The 12,342-nt window shown below is 40.3% G+C and overlaps 1 protein-coding gene across 1 annotated transcript in view; it reads right to left on the reverse strand.

The window, feature by feature from the left end:
- Positions 1-12,342, reverse strand: part of TSNAXIP1 (translin associated factor X interacting protein 1) — a 1,164,230-nt gene that overhangs the window by 635,093 nt on the left and 516,795 nt on the right. The window contains exon 8 of the mRNA XM_030203665.1: positions 2,423-2,592. Within this exon, the coding sequence (XP_030059525.1) occupies positions 2,423-2,592 (170 nt within the window). The remainder of the gene's footprint in view (positions 1-2,422; positions 2,593-12,342) is intronic.

Raw genomic sequence — 12,342 nt, forward strand, 5'->3', positions numbered from 1 at the left:
TTACGCATGTTCCTGAAACTTCACTACCCCAGCTGCAAAGGAGTGAAATATAAATTAACATATGCATCCAGTTTCTCCTATATAGGTACGCAAATATGGAACGAATTACCTAAATCAATAAAAACAACACACATAAAAAATTTCCGTAAATTATTGAAAACTAACATATTCAATAAAGCATACTACAATAATCCATCCTAAATACCAGTTAATAAAATTTATACCGTATCTTCACTAAACATAATTCTGTACTTCCCAATTGTCCAAACTAATTAACAAGATTAAAGTTTTTTAATATTCCTGATTGTTCAAGTTAATCTATCACGATCGAAGTTAATCCAACACCTTTTATTTCTGATTATGAAAATGTTCTTTCTGTATCTGTATACCTAATCCTCTCTGTTTCCTTCACCTTAAATATGTATTTCTCTTCCGGAATTGGTTATCACTATTGTGGAAAATGTAAGCCACATTGAGCCTGCAAATAGGTGGGAAAACGTAGGATACAAATGCTATAAATAAACAGTTTGTTATTATTATTATTTATTGCATTTGTACCCCACATTATCCCACCTTTTTGCAGGCTCAATGTGGCTTACAGGGTGTTAATATGATATAGTCATTACATAATCTTAGATACAGTCGATAATAAGCTGAATGTAGATGAGGATTTAGATGGAAAGGTGTTAGGTAAGGTCGTGTGAGAGGTGTTTTAAAGCACTTGGGTGGTATAGGGGTGATTTGTTTCATTAAGGATGTCTTTTGTAGGCCTTGTTGAAGAGATGTGTCTTCAAAGATTTGCGAAAGCTGGTTAAGTTGTCCGTGGTTTTCAGGGCCATGGGTAGTGCGTTCCATATCTGTGTGCTTTTGTACGCAAAGGTAGTAGCGTATGCCTGTTTGTATTTAATTCCTTCACAGCTGGGGAAGTTCAAATGGAGGAACTTGCGGGCTGATCTTCTGGCGTTTCTGGGCGGTAAGTCTACTAGGTTTAGCATGTATAGTGGGGCATCTGCGTGAATGATTTTGTGTACGGTCGTGCAGATCTTGAACTCAATTCATTCCTTGACCGGGAGCTAGTGCAGTTTCTTTCTTAGGGGCTTCGCACTTTCGTATTTGTTTTTTCCAAAAATGAGCCGGGCTGCGGTGTTCTGGGCTGTTTGGAGTTTTTTAATGGTCTGTTCTTTACAGCCTGCGTACAGAGCGTTGCAGTAGTCCAGGTGACTTATCACTAGTGATTTGTTAAAAACAAATAAAAGGATATGCAGTCCGTGGCTCTTGGATGTCGCTGCATGACTGGGCTAAAATAGGAACTTTCTCCATCTTCAACTCCCCCCCTTCCCACCCCCAGCTATGAAGGATCATGCTGCTGCTGCAGCCTAAAGGAGCGGGAGAAACTGCAAGACCAAATAAAACTAATGCAAAAATCTGAAAATGTATTGCAGTTCTGTATGCCTGCCATGCACATTGTAGTGTCATTGAACTTTAATAACATAAATTTTGTCTTCTAAGATGGATGATATACATCTCCAAACTAAATAAGGAATAATTTACTATTCTATAGTAAGAGTTTGAGACTTCTTTTGGGTTTCCAGCACAATTGGAACTAGTCTTCAATGGGCTATAGTATCAAATGCCTTCATTTACATGTCTATCTGAGATATATCCCCTTGCTACCTACTTGGCCATCACAATGACAATGCATGGCCATGAGAAAAAGTCTATCTGGAACCCAGTATATGCATACTCTGATTCTGGCCACTATTGTCTGGTGGTGAATTCTCGCTCCTCAGGCTGTAAACCCTTTCTCCACAGCAGCCTCAGATCCAATCAACCAAAGAAGCAGAAGTTAGACCAAGGAATGAAACCGCGCACTGAGTCTCCAGGCTGGCTTTGAATGCTAGTATTTGTTTGTTCAGTATTACTTGAATATAGAAGAAGGTCCCAGTTTAAGGAATTTGGTTATCAAACTCAAATTTTTGTCTATAAACAATATGTTTAACATTATTGTTTATGCAATATAGTACTACAGTCTCTAAATGTTAGTCCATCAAAAAGGTATTTATTTATTTATTTTATTGCACTTGTATCCCACATTTTCCCACCTATTTGCGGGCTCAGTGTGGCTTACAATACATTGTAATGATGGAAGTACAATTTGTTATAACACAGTTATAGTTACATTGTGAGGAGTTAAGTTAAAACAAGGTCCAGGTATCGTTAAGGGGTATCATCTACAAATTGTCTGTTGACCTTGATTTCTACATATGTAGGTGAAATAGCATGGCAATCATATTACTGAATTTAGTACTTAAATTATCTTAATTAGGGTCAATCTGCAGCAATTAATGAATAGTTGGATTTTTGTTTCCTGTGAGACTCAAACGATAATTACTGATATGCTACAAAGGAAAGCAGTGCTTACCTTGCAGACTAGCTCAGCCATTTTTTTCTTCTGCATTTCAAAGTCTCTCCTGGGCACCACATCACCATAGTCTGCTTTTATTCTATTCAGCTCTATCTGTGTCTCTGTAAGATTCTTCTGAGCCATCTTTAGCGCTAGTCGTAGTGTCACTGGGTCTTCAGATGCAATTTCTAGATAAGATAAAGTACATACTAGGATAAATTTTGAAAGATAAACATTTGTGTGACTAACCTGTTTATTTTCGAAGGAGAAGGGCGGCCATCTTCCGACACAAATCGGGAGATGGCCGGCCTTCTCCTAAAGCCGGCCAAATCAGTATAATCGAAAGCCGATTTTGGACGGCTTCAACTGCTTTCTGTCACAGGGCCGGCCAAAGTTCAAGAAGGCATGTCGGCAGTGTAGCGAAGGCGGGACGGGGCGTGGTTAAGAGATGGCCGGCCTCGGCCGATAATGGAAAAAAGGCCAGCCGGCCCTGACGAGCATTTGGCCGACCTTACTTGGTCCCATTTTGTTCACGACCAAGCCTCCAAAAGGTGCCCAAACTGACCAGATGACCACCGGAGGAAATCGCGGATCACCTCCCCTTACTCCCCTCGTGGTCATCAACCCTCTCCCACCCACCCCCCAAAAATTTTAAATACATTTTTTTGCCAGCCTCTATGCCATCCTCAAATGTCACAGCACTATGCAGATCCCTGGAGCAGTTTTTAGTGGGTACTGCAGTGCACTTCAAGCAGGCGGACCCAGGCCCATCCCTCCCCTACCTGTTACACTTGTGGTGGTAAATGGGAACCCTCCAAAACCCAACCCAACACCCACTGTGCCCACATGTAGGTGCCCCCCTTCATCCCTAAGGGCTATGGTAGTGGTGTACAGTTGTGGGTAGTGGGTTTTGAGGGGGATTTGGGGGGGCTCAGCACCCAAGGTAAGGGAGCTATGCAGCTGGGAGCAATTTGTGATGTCCACTGCAGTGCCCCCTAGGGTGCCCAGTTGGTGTCCTGGCATGTGAGGGGGACCAGTGCACTACAAATGCTGGCTCCTCCCATGACCAAATGACTTGGATTTGGCCAGGTTTCAGATAGCCGCCATTAGTTTCTATTATCAGCAAAAACCAATGGCGGCCATCTCTAAGGCCGGCCCAAATGTTAAGATTTGGCCGGCCTTGACCGTATTATCGAAATGAAAGATGGCCGGCCATCTTGTTTCGATAATACGGTTGGGTACACCGCTTTACGGGGCCGTCATTACAGATGGCCGCCCTTATAGATGGCCAGCCCCGTTCGATTATGGCCCTCTAAGTGTCCAAATTTACACAGAGTGAGTAGATTGGAAATGAGATATCCAGAATGCAGAGCCTTTTCTAAAATACCTGCAGGAGTGCATGTGTATTCACTGCCACATGCAGCTGGCGCAGTCATTTTAGAAACATAAATAGTAACATATACATAGTAACATAGTAGATGACGGCAGAAAAAGACCTGCATGGTCCATCTAGTCTGCCCAAGATAAACTCATATCTTGAATTTGTACCTGTCTTTTTCAGGGCACAGACCGTATAAGTCTGCCCAGCAGTATTTCCCGCCTCCCAACCACCAGTCCCGTCTCCCATCACCGGCTCTGGTACAGACCGTATAAGTCTGCCCTCCCCTATCCTAGCCTCCCAACCACCAACCCCTCTTCCCCCCACCTACTCCGCCACTCAATTTCAGCTAAGCTTCTGAGGATCCATTCCTACTGCACAGGATTCCTTTATGCATATCCCACGCATGTTTGAATTCTGTTACCGTTTTCATCTCCACCACCTCCCGCGGGAGGGCATTCCAAGCATCCACCACCCTCTCCGTGAAAAAATACTTCCTGACATCTTTTTTGAGTCTGCCCCCCTTCAATCTCATTTCATGTCCTCTCGTTCTACTGCCTTCCCATCTCCGGAAAATATTTTTTTGCGGATTAATACCTTTCAAGTATTTGAACGTCTGTATCATATCACCCCTGTTCCTCCTTTCCTCCAGGGTATACATGTTCAGGTCAGCAAGTCTTTGGTCATACGTCTTGGAACGCAAATGCCATACCATTCTCGTAGCTTTTCTTTGCACCGCTTCCATTTTTTTAACATCCTTCACAAGGTATGGCCTCCAAAACTGAACACAATACTCCAGGTGGGGCCTTACCAACGACTTGTACAGGGGCATCAACACTTCCTTTCTTCGGCTGATCACACCTCTCTCTATACAGCCTAGCAACCTTCTCACTACGGCCACCGCCCTGTCACACTGTTTCGTCGCCTTTAGATCCTCGGATACTATCACCCCAAGATCCCTCTCCCCCTCAGTACCTATCAGACTCTCCCCGCCTAACACATACGTCTCTCGTGGGTTTCTACTCCCTAAATGCATCACTTTGCATTTCTTCGCATTGAATTTTAATTGCCAAACCTCAGACCATTCTTCTAGCTTCCTCAGATCCCTTTTCATGCTTTCCACTCCCTCCCGGGCGTCCACTCTGTTGCAAATCTTAGTATCATCCGCAAATAGGCAAACTTTACCTTCTAACCCTTCGGCAATGTCACTCACAAATATATTGAACAGAATCGGCCCCGGCACCGATCCCTGAGGCACTCCGCTACTCACCTTTCCCTCCTCCGAGCGAACTCCATTTACCACCACCCTCTGTCGTCTGTCCGTCATCCAGTTCCTAATCCAGTTCACCACTTCGGGACCTATTTTCAGCCCATTTAGTTTATTTAAGAGCCTCCTGTGAGGAACCGTGTCAAAAGCTTTACTAAAATCTAAGTAGATTACGTCTATAGCACGTCTATGATTCAATTCTCCAGTTACCCAATCAAAGAATTCAATGAGATTCGTTTGGCACGATTTCCCTCTGGTAAAACCATGTTGTCTCGGATCTTGCAGCTTGTTGGCTTCTAGGAAATTCACTATCCTTTCCTTCAGCATGGCTTCCATTACTTTTCCAATAACCGAAGTGAGGCTTACCGGCCTGTAGTTTCCAGCTTCTTCCCTATCACCACTTTTGTGAAGAGGTACCACCTCCGCCGTTCTCCAGTCCCTCGGAACCTCTCCCGTCTCCAAGGATTTATTAAACAAATCTTTAAGAGGACCCGCCAGGACTTCTCTGAGCTCCCTCAATATTCTGGGGTGGATCCCGTCCGGTCCCATGGCTTTGTCCACCTTTAGCTTTCCAAGTTGTTGATACACACTCTCTTCCGTGAACGGTGCTCTATCCACTCCATTCTCAGGTGTACTTTTGCCAGTCCCTCGTGGTCCTTCTCCAGGATTTTCTTCAGTGAAAACCGAACAAAAGTAGCTATTTAGTAAATTGGCTTTTTCTTCATCATTATCTACATAGCGGTTCGCTGTATCTTTTAGTCTCACAATTCCCTTTTTAGTCCTTCTTCTTTCACTAATATACCTGAAGAAATTTTTGTCGCCCCTCCTTACATTTCTAGCCATTTGTTCTTCCGCTTGCGCCTTCGCCAGACGTACCTCTCTCTTGGCTTCTTTCAGTTTCATCCGGTATTCCTCCCCGTGTTCCTCTTCTTGAGATTTTCTATATTTCTGGAACGCCAACTCTTTAGCCTTTATTTTCTCAGCCACTTGCTTGGAGAACCATATCGGTTTCCTTTTCCTCTTGCTTTTATTTACTCTCCTTACATAAAGGTCTGTGGCCCTATTTATTGCTTCTTTCAGCCTGGACCACTGCCCTTCCATACGCATAGATAAAATGAATGACATAACCCCAGGGTTTTCCACTCATTTACAGACAAGCCAAAACTCATTAACTTTACTCCTCAGTCATACACAGGCAATCTTGCAGACTGTTAACCCCAACATAGTACACCTGTTCATACCCATTTCAACCAATCAGGATGACTTTTATTCTCTGCAATAATTGTGGTGCTTTAGTTTCAAGGCCAATCATCTGGAGACTTAAAGCTTGTCCTATCTGTCTTCAGCTATCTAGTTTAAAACAAGAGCTCAGTAAAGTAATGCAAGAATTGGATGCATTTAAAGCAGCTTCTAGGACTGCACAGAATCATACCAACTTCTCACCACTGCCTCAAAGAATAAATCCACCTAAGAATAGATGGTTCATGATAGGCTCAGGCAGACTTTGTTATGTGACACAGAAGCATCCACTCTCACAAGTGTTGCCCCTCAGAATTCTTTTGCTCCATTACAGCACTGTGATGTTCCTAAAAATAGAACTGAGGCAGAGGAAAAAGCAATTAAGTTGGAACAAAAAGATATGAAGGTACCCAAAGAGAAAAGACACCCCCAAATCACTAATGTTGAAACACATACCAGGAAATGTAGATGGAAAGAGATGGCCACAAATGCTCACAGTCTAAGCAATAAATTGGGTGGCAGGGGGAAGAGGGGTTGGTGGTTCAGAGGCTAGGATAGGGGATGGCAGACTTATAAGGGGTCTGTGCCAGAGCCGGTGATGGGAGGCGGGACTGGTGGTTGGGAGGCGGGAAATACTGCTGGACAGACTTATACGGTCTGTGCCCTGAAAAAGACAGGTACAAATCAAGGTAAGGTATACACATATGAGTTTATTGTGGGCAGACTGGATGGACCGTGCAGGTCTTTTTCTGCCGTCATCTACTATGTTACTAAGTTACTATGTTACTATGTGTAAAAAAAGTGGGAGAGCGACCAAGGATACCAGAAACTGGAAGATGTTCGTTAATAAACAACTTTATTAATAATTTGAAGACTCGACACAACGTCGTGTTTCGGCCGTCAGGCCTGCATCAGGAGTCTATAAAAACATACATTTATATTTAAAAAAAGGTGGAAAAGATAAAATATAGTGCAGACAAATAAGTTAAAACAATAAATTTACAAATTATATGAACTAATACATTTTTTTAAAAATGTGACAATCCAGTCGTGGGGTTTAGAAATACATACAAAAAATGAACTGATTACAATAATATACTATATATAAAATGGTGATGCAATAATGTATTTCGAAAGCAAAAACACCATGCTTATGTTATATAAATAAAACATATATGTACACATAAATTTAAGCAATAATAAAATGATATAAAACGCACATATATATATTGATTAGGGGAAACAAATTGTAAAGAGGCCAAACGAAATACTAAAAGACCATAATGTCATAACTAGAAAACTTAGGTACCATAATTTATACAGCCACAAAATGACATGCGTATTAAAACTGTTGGTCAATGATACAATGTATATTGGCATATATAATCTGATATCAACAATATGAAAAAAGAGTAAATAAACCAAGAGATATGTGGAAACCATAGATGGAAAAAATGTTACTATTCAGTGGGATGCGAAACTGACAAATAAGATTATATATAGAGAAAATGGCAAATTTAGCTCTGCAAGATGAGGGTAATATCAGACAATAAAAGCCAAAATAAAAAATGCAAATAAAACAAGGAACTTCAATATTGTGTGTAAGGATAACACTGACCTGCTTTACACAGTGCTGCGGAGCAATAATAATGACAAACCTTTGGAGATCCTACAGCAGACTGTCAGGAGATATAAAACATGAAATGAGAAAGTGAATGACACCTGGTGGAATATTCTAAAGGTGGTGGGATGTATTGAGAAACACTGACCTCTAGGGCAAAGTATTGCTGAGTAACATTAAAGATGATCCTTCAGGTGTGACGTAGTAGTCTGTGAAAAGTAAGCAATTAAAAATGTATCCACAGCTAAGTGTGTTCAAAAAAACGGAGATAATACAAAAGAAAAACGGGGAACTCAAATACAAATAGGGAGGTAATAAAACAGGGGCAGTTGTTAGGCTTACGCCACTCAGAGCTGCGCACATGATGGCATAGTGGTGCATGAATAAAAATAAAGATTAAAGATAGAAGGATAAACGCTTACACATAACCAAAGAAATATAGTGAAACAGAAAAATAAAACATGGAGAAAACTGAAATTTGAAAGTAGGTGGCAATACTAACCTTTAGAAAGACAGTTTTTTAAAAAAAAGAAGGGGACCATCAGAAGCACTGCACGCGCTGCTTGTGATGCAGTTGAAAAAATATGCCTTGAGAAAAAACGGCACTATAAACGAAAAAAGGCGCCAAAAACAAAACATCGAAGTGTACGGAAGCAAGTAGCGTTCTACCGGAAATGACGTGCTCAAGGATATGTCGATAATGCTGAGGAAAATAATACAAATTATGCGAAAAAATAAATACATTACCAGTGAAACTAAAAAATGTGTGGATGAAAAACAAAACCGATGTGCTATGCTAAAAGAAAATATGTAGTAAAAAAGCGACGCTGAAACGGAAATGATGTGCACAGGACAAACGAACTTATAATGCAGGGAAACTAACCAATAAAGAAAGGAGGGAGGGGCAAGTGGCGAAAATGTATAAAAATGAAATGATGGTATGAAAAAGTTGCGATGGTACTGGAATGATGCCAATATGAATAAAAAATAAGAAATAAATGAAAAACGATACATCAATCCTAAAAAAACAAGACTAGCTAAATTAAAAAGATGACGGTGGTTGCCATCTGGGAAATAGAGACTAGATAAAGTGTGATAAAAGAACAGCGCTGAAACGGAAATGATATGCACAGGAAAAAACGAACTTATAATACAAAAAAACTAACCAAAAAACAAAAAAAGGGGAGGGGCAGATGGCAAAACCTTGTTAAAAACAAAATAATTATATAAAAAGTTTGCAATGGTGCTGAAGTAATGCAAAACTCAAATAAAAAATGAAAAATAAGTGGATAACAGTGCACCGGTCCTGGAGAAACAAACCTATCTAAATTAAAAGGATGACGGTGGTTGCTATCTAAGAAACAAAGACTGAGTAAAATTTGACAACAGACGACGTGGACGAAAATAAATAATGATAATAATGAAAAATGAAGAAAATGAAGAAAATAAAAAGTGACTATGCAGAGCACAAAAAAGCTGTACTGAATCCCTGAAGTAAAATAAAATGTCAATGAATATGATACATTTAATTAAAGGGGGAGAGGGGAAGCGGCTGGAAAAATGGATAATAAAATAAAAAAATGAAAAATAAAAAATAGAAACTATGGAATATGAACGCCTGGAACCAACAATCAATTGTGATGCAAAGGTGCAGAAAAATAAAAAACAAAAATGGGATAATAACATAAATAATAATAATCATTTTGTTTATAACGTGAAAAAATAAATATAAAAATAAAAAAAGTTGTGAAAAATGAATATGAATTATGAAAAGGGGAAATGTAAAAATAATAATGAAATAAAAAGATAGGAAAAGAAAAAAGATCCACCAAAGGGGAAAATACAGATTATCTGGGCATGTATTAGATATTGACTATATTGAAGAAAATATTCATAAGAATGGCCAATAATCGATCTCATTATTTAATCCATCAGGTGTCAAGGTATTAAGATCAAAAATGAGTTTCTGTTCTTCCTGTAGCAGTTGTCTATCCAGGTCGCCTCCTCTCCATTTCTTGATCATGGTTTTGAAAACAAAAAATTTCAGATCTGAAATTGAATGATTTGCTGAATACCAATGTTCGACAAGAGGAGCGGATTCAATCTTCCTTTTAATGCAACTCCTATGCTCAATAATGCGGGTCTTTACTGCTCTCAGGGTTTTACCAACATATAACATGGGACAGGGGCAAATAATAATATAGATTACAGATGAAGTGGTGCAATCTGAGGTATGGTTTAATTTAAAAGATTTCTTGGTTTTTGGATGAATAAAATTAATGGTTTCAATGCAGTGAATACAAATACTGCAATGCCCACATTTTCGGAATCCAAGTGGTGGTGAAACTGTAGTAACATCCGGTAACGTAGAGGGCACAAGATGTTCTTTCAGATTCTTATTTCTGGAGTAAGCAATCACTAATTGCTTATTCTGAAAACATTCTAATCCTTCTAAAATGTGCCAATGTTTCCTAATTGATCGTGAAATGTGCTTGGCTAAGAAAGAATATTTTAATGTACACACTATGTGTGGTGTGTTCTTAGTTGCTGATGGTTGTAATAATTCTGTGCGGTCTTTCTCAATTGCTCGATTGAGACCATTGTTAATATGTTGTGATGGATAGCCCCTAGCTGAAAATCTATTTTTCAAAATCCTTGCTTGATGGTGAAAATCATCGAAATCTGAGCAGAGACGTCGAAGACAGAGAAATTGACTCAAGGGCAGGTTGCTCTTCAAACTGGGGTTGTGATAACTCGAATAATGTAAGAACATATTACGATCTGTAGGTTTTCTGTAAATGTTTGTTTTGAAAAAATAGTCAGTTTTGGTAATCAAAATGTCAAGAAAGTGGATATTATTATTGTCATATTCTAAAGTAAACTTTAGATTAGGATCTTGTCTGTTCAGCCATTGGTTGAACAAGTGAAAGGTTTCCTCATTACCTTGCCAGAGACTGAAAACATCGTCTATATAGCGTTGATAGATTTTAATATACTATGCAAATGGATGGTTGGTGAGAAATTTTTCTTCAAATTTACCCACATATAGGTTGGCTAAATCTGGAGCCATGCTGGTGCCCATCTCGGTGCCTTTGATTTGTTGATAATATGTGTCATTAAAGCGGAAATAATTTTTGGTAAGAGCTATGGTTGCACAAGTCAAGATCAAGTGGTTAGGTATTCTACGATGGGTGGTCCTTTTCTGTAAGATTTCTTCAATTACTTTCAATGCTTCCAGTTGAGGAATATTCGTGTATAAAGACTCAATCTCCATAGTTACCATGATGGTATCTGTTATTGGACCATCATAGTGTTCAAGGATGTTGATCATATGAGTAGTATCTTGCACATATGACGGAATAATGGGCACAAAAGGCCGTAAGAAGAAGTCCACAAAAATAGACAATGGTTCTAGGATTGAGCCATTTCCTGAAACAATGGGCCTCCCTGGTGGATTTTCAGTGGACTTATGTATCTTGGGCAGTATGTAAATGGTCGGAGTTACGGGCTGTTTTACCTGTAAAAATTGTCTTTCTTTTTCGGTAAGGAAACCCATTTTCGATGAGATATTTATAAGTTCATCTATGTCTTTCTGAATTCCTCCTGTGGGGTCATCTTGTAAGGGGATGTAAAACATAGTAACATAGTAGATGATGGCAGAAAAAGACCTTCATGGTCCATCTAGTCTGCCCACGATAAACTCATATGTGTATACCTTACCTTGATTTGTACCTGTCTTTTTCAGGGCACAGACTGTATAAGTCTGTCCAGCAGTATTTCCCCGCCTCCCAACCACCAGTCCCGCCTCCCATCACCGGCTCAGGCACAGACCCCGTATAAGTCTGCCATCCCCTATCCTAGCCTCTCAACCACCAACCCCTCTTCCCCCCGCCACCCAATTTCAGCTAAGCTTCTTTGGATCCATTCCTTCTGCACAGGATTCCTTTATGCCTATCCCACGCATGTTTGAATTCCGTTACCGTTTTCATCTCCACCACCTCCTGCGGGAGGGCATTCCAAGCGTTCACCATCCTCTCTGTGAAGAAATACTTCCTGACATCTTTCCTGAGTCTGCCCCCCTTCAATCTCATTTCATGTCCTCTCGTTCTACCGCCTTCCCATCTCCGGAAAAGATTCGTTTGCGGATTAATACCCTTCAAATATTTGAACGTCTGTATCATATCACCCCTGTTCCTCCTTTCTTCCAGAGTATACATGTTCAGGTCAGCAAGTCTCTCTTCATACGTCTTGGAACGCAACTCCCATACCATCCTCGTAGCTTTTCTTTGTACCGCTTCCATTTTTTTAACATCCTTCGCAAGGTACGGCCTCCAAAACTGAACACAATACTCCAGGTGGGGCCTCACCAACGTCTTATACAGGGGCATTAAAACCTCCTTTCTTCTGCTGGTCACACCTCTCTCTATACAGCC

This window comes from Microcaecilia unicolor, chromosome 5 (genome assembly GCF_901765095.1).
Source record: "Microcaecilia unicolor chromosome 5, aMicUni1.1, whole genome shotgun sequence".
In the NCBI taxonomy this organism is placed as follows: Eukaryota; Metazoa; Chordata; class Amphibia; order Gymnophiona; family Siphonopidae; genus Microcaecilia; species Microcaecilia unicolor.